The sequence below is a fragment of the Abramis brama genome (assembly GCF_963993115.1).
Source record: "Abramis brama genome assembly, chromosome: 22".
In the NCBI taxonomy this organism is placed as follows: Eukaryota; Metazoa; Chordata; class Actinopteri; order Cypriniformes; family Leuciscidae; genus Abramis; species Abramis brama.
Window position 1 is genome coordinate 5,938,547 of NC_139984.1, and position 15,520 is coordinate 5,954,066.

Genomic DNA, 15,520 nt, shown 5'->3' on the forward strand with positions numbered 1-15,520 from the left:
GAACAAAGGGAAACTGTGACATATGCATGGATGAGAGTGGTTATTTCATCCATCTGCGCCCTAACGTGTATGAAATTAAAAATATCTGACAAAACTCAGAGATTATTTTTTATTTTACAGCTTGAACCAATGACCACGCTTTCATGTACTCCAGTAATCATGATGGTCGGTCATGTGTCTGGTGTCTAATGGCCTGATCTGATACAGCTGTGATCTGCGGTCATGTCCTTTAGCATGGTAAACAACAGATTTGAGCGGATAAATTGAACTCATATGATGAAGAGGAGCCATCTAGTGGTGATTACATTATTTACTTTAACCTAGTAATAATCTCAGAGCAATGCTTGATATCCCTAGTGGTTTCTTTTCTGGCTATTTTTGCATGTTGTTGTGCTTTCAGAGTTTGTACCAATGTTTTTTTCTGTGCTGTCTGAGTTTAATACAGAAAAGCGGGGCGAGAGAAAGGGGGGATTTAGAGCATCTCTACAGAGCTCAGTTCTGATCTGAAAGCATTCCAGTGCAGGTCACGTCTTTAAAGAGCACTTGTCATGAAGAATCATACGATTCCTTGATCTTCTGAGAGTAAAGAGAAAACAACTGCAACTTTCTCAAAATATCCTCCTCAGGACAAAAAACAACTTGTTCTGAATTTCCAAAACGTTCTTGAGGTCAGACACATGAATACCTAAATATTACTCGCTGAGGTAATAAAGAGGAAGCAGGAAAGACACATTTATTCCTAAACACCGGAATAAAACATAAAATGTTGTTTCAGACTGTGTGTAGCACCTACAGCTCTGCAGATCTGTCATTTCTGTCTGATCTCAATCATTTCATTCAAGAGTCATGTTTCACCAAAGTTTCCTATTACGCTATTTTAAAAGCTTCCAGTTTTGTTTGGTAGGTCTCCCATGACAGATCTACATGCATCACTCCCTTTCTCACAGTGTTTGAAAATGGTTTGTTCGAAGATTCTGTCTCTCTAAACCCCGCCTTTCCATGAACCTACTCTGCTCTGATTGGTCAGCCGGCCCAGTCTGTTGTGATTGGTCTACTGTGCTCTGATTGGTCAGATGGATCAGTCTGTTGTGATTGGTCTACTATGCTCTGATTGGTCAGATGGATCAGTCTGTTGTGATTGGTCTACTCTGCTCTGATTGGTCAGATGGATCAGTCTGTTGTGATTGGTCTACTGTGCTCTGATTGGTCAGATGGATCAGTCTGTTGTGATTGGTCTACTCTGCTCTGATTGGTCAGATGGATCAGTCTGTTGTGATCGGTCTACTCTGCTCTGATTGGTCAGATGGATCAGTCTGTTGTGATTGGTCTACTCTGCTCTGATTGGTCAGATGGATCAGTCTGTTGTGATCGGTCTACTCTGCTCTGATTGGTCAGATGGATCAGTCTGTTGTGATCGGTCTACTCTGCTCTGATTGGTCAGATGGATCAGTCTGTTGTGATTGGTCTCACCAGTTCAGAATTTTTATTTATTTTTTTCTGTTAGGAGACAAAAACTATTTGTTGTGGACTTTGATATTTAAAACTTTGCAGACGTTTTACATTCACAAACAGCTATAAAACACACCAATAATAAAGGTAATATTTGAAAAAGCAAGATTTTGATCCTCGGAAAAAGAGGAGCCAAACACACAGTATCTATGAAGTGTGCAGGTAAAGAGTGAAATAAACACACTGATACTAATAACCAAAAAACACCTGCAAGACCCAACAAGTTCCAACCAAACACAGCTGATAACAGCTGACAGATCTGATAGATCCGTTTCTGTCTCTCTGAGGCAGACAAATACATCAGTCACACACAGTGATAACATCTCTCTGTACGAAAGAGTCTCTCGAAAGATTTACAATTTCACATGCAAAGCAGAGAACAGTTAAAAACATCTGCACCGTTTTATTCTGTAGCACAAATATTGCATAATGTACTATTTCGACACTTCGAAATCAACAATCAACTGATTCAGTTCAGTAGTGTGCTTACCTCAGCTTGAACCAGTACAGTTAAAATATAAAAATATCTATAAAGGAATAAAGCATTCAACTGTAAAGAACATATTCAGGTGATATTTTACCTCATTATCAAAAGAAAATATGAAAGTGCAATATGACCTAGACATGTTCTTGGTGGGTTTTGTGAGATTCACCCTAAAAGAACGATACTAGGGAAAAAAAAGTACAAACTTAGCAATCTAGTGTAATAAAAATGGTCTAAAATTATTTCATACAAATCGGTTCAGTACAAGCACGAAAAACATACAGAAAGTTAAATCACATATAAATAACATCATAGACTGAGTTACTTTAAAAAATAAATAAGAGAACTAGTATTAATAGACGTAGTGTTAAAACACACTGGCAGGCACAGGAGCACTACAAAATCAAAAATGTATGACATTGATTTCATATACAGCATATCTAGAAGTCTTTATATTATTGCTCTGCTGAGATCTAGTGTGCACTGAGCAGGGAGGCGATGTAGACCCAAACGGAGAGCACGTTACCGGGGTACGGGTGCACGTGGACCGCCAGGGCAAACTCGACGTTTGGTGCTTCGGCCTTATGAACCCCTGTGCTGTGAACGGCTTCAATGATTGGCCGAATCTCCGAGAAAGGAAGGTGCAGGGGAAACCCAGATATCTGAAACAGAACAATTAATATGTATGATTAAATATCATCTCAATGAGCACGCCTGGCCCTTATACTGATCTGAGAACAGTGTTAGCTAAATGAGCTAGCAATTGGGCTGCATGTCACGCTATTTGTAATGCGGAGTGTTTCGGAGAGACGGAGATCAGGATTGCAACATAAGCATTTATTTACGCAAACAAAACAAGAGTAAATCCATGCACGGGACAGGGAGAAGTAGACAAACACAGAGTAAATCCAAAAACAGGGAAAGTCAGGCAAAAACAACTGATAACGAAGCACACAATACATTCACAAAGGACAACAACATCAGACACTGAACAAGGGAAACAAATACGCAGGATAACGAGAGGCTAACTAACAACAGGTGAGGGTAATCAATCACTATGGCAACAACAAACAAGGGTAACTATAGAAAAAAAGTATACCAGGAACTAAACAGAGGACGTGAACACTGGGAACGATGGGAACAGAAAATACACTTCAAAATAAAAGTCCAGACAACAAAACCAGGGAACATTTAACAGCGTAATTTCTAGCAGAGCACTCACCCTGTATTCTCCCAGAAGGCTTTGCAGCTCGAGGCGATGTTCCTCAGCCACCTCTCGTCCTCCGCTCAGCTCTAATTTTGGCAGGAACTGGCGTAGCGTAGAGATGCAGTAGCGGTTCCAGCGAGTGGGGCGACGGGGACGCCAGTCCATGATCTTCTCCCTCAAAACCTTCTCTATCCTACATCACAGCACAGATGATTACTGCATGAATATCATTTCATAACATGCCTTAGAATATGTGTACCTACAGTGGATATGAGAAGTCTACACACCCCTGTTAAAACAGCTGATTATTGTGATGTAAATAAATTAGGGATGCACTGATTTGAAAATTTTGGCCGATACCGATAATTCGTTATATTTGAAAGATGATAACCGATATATTGGCCGATAAATCGAAATCCAAATTTTTATATAATTTTTGAGAGCCTGATTACAAAAACAAAAGTCTCACCATTAAAATCCTTGTCCCAAGCACACAATTATAAGGATGTTTTTTATGTAGCCGATATGACAGACTTGTGTTGCATTAACTGTATTTTCTTTTTCAAAGTGATTCCAATCATATTTCAAGCAATTCAAAACCATCATGTTGAACAGTGCGCATCTGAAGTGTCTCAGCTGAAGGAAATAATACATTATTTATCGGCTTTATATGCCAAATTTTCTTATCAGGCCGATAACGATAACATTAAAAATAAATACATATCGGCCGATACTGATACGGTGGCCGATATATCGTGCATCCCTAAAAAAACATGAAATAAAGATAAATCATATCAGACCTTTAGCACGTTTAATGTAAAAATTACAATGCCACTGACTACCAAAGTGACATATTTCAGAGAAAAGAGATAAAAAAACTGCATAAGTGTTCACACCCCTGAACTGGTGCGTGTCTAAACAAGACTTTTACAACTAACCTGTCTTGTAACTCCATGGCAGCTGCTTTGTCCGTGTGTCTGTACACTAGTGCCTCCGGCTGAAAAACATCACTCAAAATCAATTCTGACAACACAATGTGTGACCCTGTTTAATGGAGGCCTGTGATTGGTGGAGCCGTCCTCACCTGCACACTAGAGAGGCCGGGGTCAGGGAACGATCGCGAGAAAAACGGTTTCCAGAGCTTTGGCTTAGAGACATCAAAACTCATTCTCACGGGTGCAGCGTACGGCTGGATATTAAACCACACCTGAGACACACGGACACAAATATACGAATAATCATACACTATTTGACCACATCACACCGCTGGAATCAACTTCAGTGCAGCTTAGACAGAAATTTTTGCATTTTTGTACAAACAGGTCAAAAGTTTTTAAATATTTTGTTTTTGTTTTTGAGTCTCTTCTGCTCACCAAGGCTGCATTTATTTGATCAAAAATAAAATATTGAGAAATATTATTACAATTTAAAAAAAACTGTTGTGTATATATTTTAAAGTGTCATTTATTCCTGTGATCATTTCTGATTATCATCAATGTTGAAAACAGTTGTGGAAACATTGAAACAACATTTATTTGTGACATTATTAAAGCCTTTACTGTCACTTTTAATCAATTGAATGTGTCCCTGCTGAATAATTATTATTATTTTTTTTTTTTAAATGAATCTTACCCCAAACATTTGAATGGTAGTGTATCACAGCTTCCACAACCTACACAAATAAGAGTTAATTGACCACTTCTGACTATTAATGACACATGGTTTTGTGGAGTGCTTTGTTTGTAGTTGTAGTGTCAGAGCCAGATCGCTCCACAAATGCAAATGTTTCTCTCTATTCGGAATGTAAAGAACGATATGCATCTTTTTTTTCTGAAAACAGACAGTGGCTACTATATAGTTTCAACCGATTTATAAATAAGACCGGGCAATGACCACTACACTTCACATCATCAAATGAAATTAGAGTTGATGTATTATTGATGTATTATACATGACAAACAGGTATTGACGAATTATGTACATTTTTTGAATATGTGGATTTGAACTGAATTGACACATGATCGATTTCTTTTCTAAATAAGCTGTTGTCACTGTTATGAATATGCAACTACTGACATAAACCTTGTATTTTGCTCCTTGTATTTTAATTTACTGTGAACAGAAAAAGGGTGAATGGTTAGCGAGCTCGCTATGTCAGAATGCATGTCAGTCAAGTCTGAAGCAAGACGCAAACCTGTAGCAACGACGTCAGACTGTCTGATGGCAGATATGTACAAATTAACAGGAATTTTCTAACTTTTGAGCAATTTTTTACTGTTTTATACACTATTATATTATATTAATATTAAATGCATTTTGATTTATTCACCACTATATTATTGTTGATAATTGCACATTTGATTCATTTTGAAATTCTGTTTTCAACATTGATAATAATAATACTAAATGTATCTTAAGCATTAAATCATCATATCAGAATGATTTCTGAAGGATCATGTGACACTGAAGACTGGAGTAATGATGCTGCAATACTGCAAATACTAATGTTATTTTAAATGATAATAATATTTCACAATATTACTGTTTTACTGCATTTTTAATAATATAACTGCAGTCTTGGTGAGCAGAAGAGACTTTTAAAAACAATACAAAATCTTAATTATTCCAAACTTTTGAACAGCAGTGCATTTTAAATGGATTGTAATATGTATTTTAGCACAGATTAGGTGAGTTATGTGAGTGTTATGTGGTGATCCTAACGTTGTCTGAGTTGATCAGGCAGCCGATGGCCTGTAGGGGGCAGAATATGTCGTACTGTCCGTAGTGCTGCCCGGTGCTGGGATTCCAGATCAGATAGCGGTTCTGCTCATACGTCAAAACGTACGCCGTAGGGCCCTGAAACAATGACACAGGCGTCAAACAAAAACACATGTCATCTCCACTGATTTCCACTGATGCATGTTGTCAGTCTCTCTAACACAGAGATGAGAAAGATGTGATTGTCCACCAATTCTTTCAGATGCGGTCACATTAGCATAGCAAGTGGGTCATTTTGCAAAAAATGGTCCCTGTCTTCTGTCAATATGTAGCGACATATCATAAGAAGCACAGCTCACACACCAGTCACTGTGGTTCAAACCAAGCTTTCTGTTGGTCAAGTGTGGCGAATTCGCGTGACCAACTTGAATCTGATGCGAAATCTTTCATCGTCACGTGACATTTCTCATTGCGTGGATTCCTATTGAAATGACTGGACTCGACCCGTGTGAATTAGCCGAACACGATTAGCTTGGAAGCCTGTGACTGAGACTCACCTCAGGAATGGCGGATCCTATGATCAGCCAAGCCCGTTTCCCCATTGACAGGAAGTAGTTACAGAGCAGAACAGCATGCTCCTCCTCATCGCCAGCTAGCAGCGTTAGGAATTGCTAAAAACAGCACAAATTAAACATTGGGCACATATATATATATATATAGTCAAATTAAAAAAATATATAATCTTTAAGAATTGTTTTACTAATATATATTATTACTAGTAGTGGGTACAGGGCACTATAGTTTATGTATGTAAATGAGGATGGCAAAATAAAGTAAACTGTGACATATTATATAATTATATAATTCTACCAGTAACATTTATAAAAATTTAGGACCAAATATGATTCAGACACTTTGACCAGACCATGTTTTGCTGAAGTGTTTTTTCTTTAATTGCTAATGTGACCTTTTTACACCACAGACTGAACAAATGAAGCATTGCTTGGTAATCGTTTGAGCTAAACTGGTATTATCTAACTGTGTAGTTAAATTTAACAGCTATTCAACATAACTCATCTGTGAGACAGTCTAACAGAAGGACGGACAAAACCAGTGAAATATCAGCTGATCTGATCACTCGGAGTGCTTGTCATGTTTTATTACCATTTTCTAAACCAGTGGTTCCCAAACCTGTCCTGCCGGCACCCCAACACTGCACATTTTCTTTGTCTCCCTAATCAAACACACCTGATTCAACTCATCAGTTCATTAACCCATGTGAGCCGGCAGGACAGGTTTGGGAACCACTGTTCTAAACTACAGCGAATAAACTGTGATAATGTGAGAAATGTTGAAGGTGTCTGAATACATTTTGGTTTGACTGTATATATATATATAACACAAACTCAAAGAACAGAAGCAAGTGATGAGAGAAACGCCTCACGTCGCACGTGCTCCATAAGTCACAGACTCCTGCGAACGACACGCTGTCTGGAAGAGAGGGAACGAGCGACACGTATCGCGCAACTAACTCCTGAGGAGAGACAGAACGGGAGGATGAGCAGAAAGACACCAGAGAAGGAGTGCCACAGAACGTGTGTGTGTGTGTGTGTGTGTGTACGGACCGCGGTCTCCTGAGGGCTGTTGGGGAAGGCGTCCAGCAGCTCCTGCGGGGGGTTCAGAGGTCGTATGAAGCGTGTGGCGAACACGGTTTTGCCGTTGATGTCGATGACGGTGGAGAGACAGGGCCGGTCGGGGAAATGCCGGCTTGCCTCCTTCTCAAAGACTTCACTCGCTATCAGCAAACGCTCAACTTCCTGAGTGTCAAACTGAGAGGAGGGAAAGGTCAGAGGTCATTTAGCACAGTGCTTTCTCTTATATTAATTCATTTGAGCAAAATGTTAATTTTAGACATTGCTAATCTTAGATACAGTACATCCACTACCGTTTGGGGTCGTGTGATTTTTTTATGTTTTTGAAAGAAATCTTTTATACTCACCAATCAAAACTTCAGTAAAAACAGAAATACTGTGAAATATTATCACAATTAAAAATAAATGTTTTCTATGGAAGCTTGTTTCAGCCATGGAATAAAAAATAAAAAAAAATCTTTTTTTTATCTCACAATTCTGACTTTTTTCTTCACAATTCCCACTTTTTTCCCCTCACAATTCTCACTTTTTCTTCACAATTCCGCAAATCTGACTTTATTAATTTGCGACTTGATATCACACAATTGCGAGAAGAAAAGTCAGAATTGTGAGTAAAAAATATTATGAAATAAAAAAAATTGCCTTTTTTATTCTGGCGGAAACAAGCATCCTTAGTTTTCCATTCAATATACTGTAAAATATAATTTATTCCAGTGATCAAAGCTGAAGCAGTGTCAGCATCATTACTCTTGTCTTCCGTGTCACATGATCCTGCTCAAGGAACATTTCTTATTATCATTAAGCTGAAAACAGCTGTGCTGCTTCATTTTTGTGTGGAAACCATGATACAGTTTTTCATTATTTTATGATGAATAGAAAGTTCAGAAAAGAACAGTGTTTATTTGAAACAGAAATCTTTTACAACATTATAAGCATGTTTAATATCACTATATGGCATCCCTGCTGAATTAAACTATTAATTTCTTAAGAAGAAAGAAAAATCTAACTGACCCCAAACGTCTGAATGGTAGCGTATAAACAAGTAAATCTGACATGGAGAGATACTACTCTTACTGATCTAAACAGAGCTCCACTAAACACACAACACTCACAGGGATGTTCTGGGTAAAGCTACAAGTGATGCAAGTAAAGCTCTATGATGCTCACAGATGCTGTCGATCACGACAACTGATCTCTCCATTAGTGAAAACAAACACAAATCGTGTAATGCACTTACATACAATCAAAGTCTATGGGGCAAGACATTCTGAAATGTTTCAAATAGAAATGTGCGGCTTGTGTGTTTGTTAAAGCACTTCTATTAATTTATCCACTTCAAATGTGTTTTATATGAGCTGTGAAGTTTCTAAATGGTCCTTTTAGAGGCGGGCTACAGCTCTGGCTTCCTGTGGGTGGATCCTGTCTCTTTCTGACATGTGCATTTCATGTGAAAATCTCCCAGTTCACTGGCATTATAACTTTACAGAGACAAGGCTACTAATAAATGTTACAACACTGATCTCATCTTAACAGAAAATGTTAAAATATGTTGGTCATACTCCAAGAAAAGTGTGTATTTTATTGTAATTGAGGGATAATTCGAAAATATTTCCTGTGGTAATCAACAGCATTGCTGAACTTGTGCTGATCCCAGAATATTCCTTAATAAAACTAGGATATCTGGGATATCAGACTCCAAATCTGTTACCTTTATTTCCTTCATCTATTAAAAGCAGTCCAAAGACAAGAAAGAACAGAGAGAGAGAGAAAACAATACTGAAAAAAATGATAAAAATCTTCCTTTACTCCTAAAAGCCGTTTTGGTAAAGAAGATGAGGATTAAAATGCATGAGCTCATTTGCATCATCACACAGGCTCCTGTACCTTCTCTCTGATGGTGTCTCCAGGCACCAGCTGGGGTTCAATGGTGATGAAGAGGCTGAGGAAGGTGCCTTCGCTCTGGCTGCGGATGGTGTCGTATCCCCCTTCACTGCCCAAACTTCGCTCCTTACTGTATCCCAGCAGCACTGGAGGAGTGGACACCTTAAACGTCCCGTCAATCTAAACACACAACGTACAAATTCAACTAAACAAAGATCACGATCAATCAAACCTGGATATTTTCAGCTTTACTGAAATAAAATAGCCAATCAGATTTAAAGGGTGTGTTCACACTTGTAGTTCGGTTCTCTTTGCTATTTTGGTGCGGACTAAAAAAAAGAAAATGATACATTTAGTCCTGGTTTGCTTAGTGTTCACTGTCATTCTGAACACCGAACCTAAAGATATAAAATAAAGAACAGCTTTTATGACGTATATTTTGCAACAGAACTTACCGAATATATAAAACAACACTGTGTTCTGGGCTAAATGCGCTCGTTGTATGAGTGTAGATCAGCTGAGAACTCGTGAAGAGCTTATAAAATGGTTAAATGAGACAAAACAGCGTCAGGAATCCCTTTATCACACACACACAAATGAAGATCTGCAGTGAGGAAATTCTGATCCTGTACTGAACTGTGATGGGAAACATCATGACTATAGTGAGAAAAAACAGACATGCTGGAGCATTCAGACCTTTTTAGGGTCGCATCTTGTGACATCACCTCCTGTTTTTGGTTTGTTTAGGTGTCTTTGGTCTATGCTGGGTTCATATTTCAGTCGAACCGCACCAGAATGCATTTGGAAGTGGATCTCGGTCTACTTTTTGGGTGTGTGTGGTTTACTCTTGAGGCACATTCACACCAAGGGCGATAACTGATAACATGCTTATAATGTTGTAAAAGATTTCTGTTTCAAATAAACACTGTTCTTTTCTGAACTTTCTATTCATCATAAAATAATGAAAAACTGTATCATGGTTTCCACACAAAAATGAAGCAGCACAGCTGTGTTCAGCTTAATGATAATAAGAAATGTTCCTTGAGCAGGATCATGTGACACGGAAGACAAGAGTAATGATGCTGACACTGCTTCAGCTTTGATAACTGGAATAAATTACATTTTACAGTATATTGAATGGAAAACTAAGGATGCTTGTTTCCGCCAGAATAAAAAAGGCAATTTTTTTTATCTCATAATATTTTTTACTCACAATTCTGACTTTTCTTCTCGCAATTCTGTGATATCAAGTCGCAAATTAATAAAGTCAGATTTGCAGAATTGTGAAGAAAAAGTGAGAATTGTGAGATAAAAGTCAGAATTGCGAGAAAAAGTTGGAATTGAGATGGGAAAAAAGTGGGAATTGTGAAGAAAAAAAATATTTTTATTTTTGTTTTATTCCATGGCTGAAACAAGCTTCCATAGAAAACAGTTATTTTTAATTGTGATAATATTTCACAGTATTTCTGTTTTTACTGAAGTTTTGATTGGTGAGTATAAAAGATTTCTTTCAAAAACATTAAAAAAAAATCACACGACCCCAAACGGTTGATGTAAAGATATAGTTCTAAAAATCGTTCTAAATATAAAAGAATAGCGTAGTCCACACCACGACTATAACCATAACGGCACAGTAAACCGATATGGTTGGAATCACTTTCAGAACAATTATTTTTTTTCAGCTGATGAATGATAAAACCATTGACAGCCAATCAGAATCCATCCTGCTTTAAAGAGCTTTTGAAGCGGCAGACGACAAAACTGGAGTGTGCGCTTAGAATAAACAGAACAATATCATGCGCTGGTGTGGACACTAATATAGTTATCTTTATAGTGAACGGGCCTTCATTCAATTAAACTACTAACAGAGCAATCGCACCAGAGCTTGATTTCATTTAACCAAACCTGCCACATGTGAACACACCCAAAAAGGGTTTGGGTTTCCATTCATACATGAAATCTTGTATTTCATTCCTTGAACATGACCGTTTCTACTAGAAATGTTGAATGAAATGACAGAGACAGATGAAGTATTAGCGTGTAGCATCTTGCCCGAGACTGCAGGTAGATGGTGCTGAAGGGAATCTTGATGGAGCCGAGCCAGTGCCTCTCTATACGGGTGTGAATGGTGTTTCCTCTCTCCCTCTCGTCCTGAAGGAGTGAAGACCGACCGTCATGTCATCATCACATCATGAAGATTAACATGACACACGTCTGAATGTTTCTCACCTCCACCACATCACAGAGAACCTCGTCGAAGATGTTGATGAAGACCTCGTCTCTGACCGACTGCAGACTGGTGGAGCTGTAGTCTCCGTTTGGAGCACTGAGTGAGATCGAGGAAAACAAGATGATAATATACTTCAGCTCAATGTGAAAACTGAGGAAATAACACTTCTGACTAAAAACCTAGTGAGCTGCCTACCAAACCAGTACTTTAAGGCATCATAGGTGCACTCTCAATATGAAGGGCCTTCTAAGACACCTCATGTTTGGCCAAATTGTATCATCACACAATGAAAAAAAGGAACTCAGAAGAAATGGAAAATTTTCAAGAGAAATAAATATTATTAATATACATTTATCTAAAAAAAAATATATATATATATATTTATGCTTCATTCAATACTGAGGAATATCAATTAGAAAAATACATTTTGTTCAAAGAAATAATAAATATTCTTTTTTTTTATGTTTATGCTTCAGTACTGGAGAATATCAATAAAAATTTGTTCAAAGAAATAATAATTATTATTAATGTATTTTTTAATCTTTATGCTTCATTCAATACTGGAGAATATCAATAAAAATATATATTTTGTTCAACGAAATAATAAATATTATTAATGTATTTTTTTTTTTTTTTATGACTCATTCAATACCGGAGAATATCAATACAAATTAAATAAAAATTATATTTTGTTAAAAGAAATAATAAATATTATTATTGTAAATGTATTTAAATATATATATATATATATATATATATAAAAATAATAGATACTACTGATGCACTTTTTTTTAATACTTGTGCTATTATTATTTTTTTAAATATATGTATGTTTAATTCAATACTGAAGAATATCAAGAAAAAAAGGCCTATTTTACCCCCATTTTGTTCTAGTTGCTGTGGATTTTTATGCTAATTAGAGTATTGTGTGATTAGTTTAGCAACATGCTATTTGTGTGTTGCTTGGAGCCGCTGACTATGCAGAGCGTTTCAAATGAGCCACGGTTGAGGTTTGGTTTCAGTCAGGAAGACAGCAGCCTATGTAGACAGAAGCCGTTCACTAGGTTTGAGAACAGAGCTATAGTGACATGCTGATGTGATGTTACACCGGCTCTCAGAGCCTGACCTGAACGGCAGAACAATCTCCTCGTTCCAGCAGGGGTTTGGACCCTCGGCGGTGGACGTCTGAAGCACTGAACGCTGGAAAGACACCTCCACAAACGGCCTGATCAGAGGCTAAAACACACATACATCAACACTAAAGCTGCAGTAAGCGATTTCTGAGAAAAGCTGTTGAAAATGGGATTATTTGCTAGATGTCTGTTCTGTGTATGTGCTGAAAAAAATATGGTGTTTCTATGGTGTAAAGAGGAGAAAAAACAAAGTTTAACACGGATACTCTTGTAGCCAATCGGTAGGAGGCGTATCCGCTCATGATGGGGGGTGGGGGAAGAGAGAGTGAACAAGCTGGACATTTGTAGAAAGACTATAGAAAGAGAGATAGCTGAGATATTACCAAAGAGGAAAAAGGTCATGAATAAATTTGTAAGAAGTTTACGATCAGGCAAGAGCTTTAGGACCAGCGTTAATATTAGAAAAGCTTTCCAGCGCTGGAGAGACTTCAGAGAGCGGGTAGGACTGAAAATGGACTCAGACGTTTCTTTATTTTTGCTCGATACGCGAGTAACATTGGCTTTGGAGTCAACATATGTTGTTGTTGTTGAAACATAGTTATAGTTATTTTAGGGGCGGAGTGTGTTTGTTTGGGTGTCGATTTCTAATATAAACAGTGTCTCTCAGAAATCGTTTACTGCACTTTTAAATATAATTACAAGTAAAGGTACAGGATTAGTGCAGTGATGCCGTCATGCTGTTACCTGTCCGAAGGGCCACTCACTGCCCTGGGACGACACAGGAGCTGCAAATGGCTCTGTGAATGATCGTCCAGACTTAGCCGACACAGGGGGCTTGCTGAAAATACAGCAAACAATACATGAGAGAAAGCATTCTTCTTATCGGTTAACTTTCCTGGGTGTACGGGTACCTGACATAATGTCTGCGGACAGGGATGTCGTATCCTCTGATAATGTTGACCAGGAGTCTGATGTCTCCATCGGAGAGGTTTTGAGCGGTCACCTTCTTCCTCTCCTTCCTGTGAGGCTTCAGGGGCCGCTTGGGCTCGGCCAGCTTGAACAGGTTCCAGCCCAACACCCTGAAAAAGCATCCGCTGAGAGTCAGTGTGGAGATATCCCATAACACACTGCAGTATTAGTGAGGGATTTCAGTTAACATTCAGCTTGAACAATAGACACTGAGACACAGGACTTCATCAGCCTCACATACAGTGTGTTGATTCCGCACTGACTTGCTTTAGAATTATTTTAGCTGGCAGAGCCAAAGTAACTGACAATATTGTGTCTAAAATGCAAGGATTTTGTTTATTGATCTGCTGTATAAAAGCAATATCATACTCCCAATAATGCTGTTGTTCTGAATATCACTGTGGCTGTGAAAGCTTAAGCAGAGAAGATTATCTTCCAGCCTGTTCCTCACACAAAGCTTTAATCGTTTTATAATGTTGGTCGATGTATGATTTCATTATATGGAAAAGAGCAGCTTGAACATTCAGCTAAACCTCTCCTTTAGTGCTCCACAAAGAAAGAATGTCATATGGGTTTGGAACATAATGCAAAGAGAATATAACTGCACACTCACTAAAGCACATTTTATTATTACCAACATTTCGGCATTAAAGATGAGGATGCCTCGATACGCTAATTCCTACCTTTTCAAGGAATTATACCTTGACAAAGGCGACTTGTTGTGGCAAAACTTTGGTAATAATAAAATGTGCTTAAAGCTACACTGTGTAGGATTTTCTCCCATCTAGCGGTGAAATTGTTCATGACTACCAACTGAATATTACTTTCTAGCCCCTCCCATTCCAAGGGCGTTTTAACTCCTACGGTGGCCGTATTGTTTCAGATCTGCCGGCAGTCGCGAGTAATCTCCCCCTCGCATTCGTCACGGCGCCACTGAGTGTAAAAGCACGAAAGGCGAAGCTTGAATTTCCAGGTATGTCCCTCTTTGGCTAATGTATTTTCAAGATGGAGGCGCAACATGGCTGCCGCCATTCGAGCGACTCGCTCGTATGTATTCTGAATGGCAGATTCTACGCTTACGAGAATACTTGATTAGTTGGTGGAAGTAATTACACATGAATGAGCACACATCATTTTGAAAGAACAAAGAGTTTTTTGCTAAGAATCAACTTAAAAAAATTACACAGTGTAGCTTTAAGGTCCCCCTGTAGTCAATAATTGTATCCCTTAAAACTCATCTTTGATCACCAAAATTACATATTTAAACGTTTTTCCTTGAAAAAATGTTCTTCATGCCTTAAAATATCTTGAATGTAACTCTACACCCTTGCCTCATTTAGTATACGTGGTTCTATGAATATGCAAATGAGCCCCGCCTCCACTCACTCAGCTCAGAAATCCACTCGTTGACGATCACACGTTGATCTGATTGGTTACAACGTAGTTTGTGACATCAGAAACACCAGCGATTTCAAGCCGTGTTTTTGAGACTGTCTTTGGTTCACTGCAGTTTTAAGGAGAAAATACTCAGCAATGGTGTCGACTTATGAATTATATATATATATATTCAAACGCGCATACCTTTGGACTGAACACGTAATGTGCATGTGCGAAACGTCTGCGTTTTCGCGGGTTCGCGTTTTTGAGGATTGCGTAGAGATAACGGATAATCATTTGCACCTTCGAACCTATTTCAGGGAGTGCGTTCTCGAGACACCAGGCACTGTTTTGCGCGGA

The 15,520-nt window shown here is 38.3% G+C and overlaps 1 protein-coding gene across 1 annotated transcript in view; it reads right to left on the minus strand.

Moving 5' to 3' along the window:
* Positions 1-1,892: 1,892 nt before the first annotated feature.
* The window catches only part of cc2d2a (coiled-coil and C2 domain containing 2A), a 47,235-nt gene continuing 33,607 nt past the window's right edge, over positions 1,893-15,520 (minus strand). The window contains exons 27-41 of the mRNA XM_084099451.1: positions 13,726-13,893; positions 13,559-13,652; positions 12,808-12,917; positions 11,681-11,777; positions 11,504-11,602; positions 9,455-9,631; positions 9,279-9,293; positions 7,544-7,747; positions 7,363-7,452; positions 6,476-6,589; positions 5,922-6,056; positions 4,285-4,407; positions 4,139-4,197; positions 3,216-3,393; positions 1,893-2,655 (exon numbers count right to left, since the gene is read on the minus strand). Of these exons, the coding sequence (XP_083955577.1) occupies positions 2,467-2,655; positions 3,216-3,393; positions 4,139-4,197; positions 4,285-4,407; positions 5,922-6,056; positions 6,476-6,589; positions 7,363-7,452; positions 7,544-7,747; positions 9,279-9,293; positions 9,455-9,631; positions 11,504-11,602; positions 11,681-11,777; positions 12,808-12,917; positions 13,559-13,652; positions 13,726-13,893 (1,852 nt within the window). The 3' untranslated portion in view covers positions 1,893-2,466. The remainder of the gene's footprint in view (positions 2,656-3,215; positions 3,394-4,138; positions 4,198-4,284; positions 4,408-5,921; positions 6,057-6,475; positions 6,590-7,362; positions 7,453-7,543; positions 7,748-9,278; positions 9,294-9,454; positions 9,632-11,503; positions 11,603-11,680; positions 11,778-12,807; positions 12,918-13,558; positions 13,653-13,725; positions 13,894-15,520) is intronic.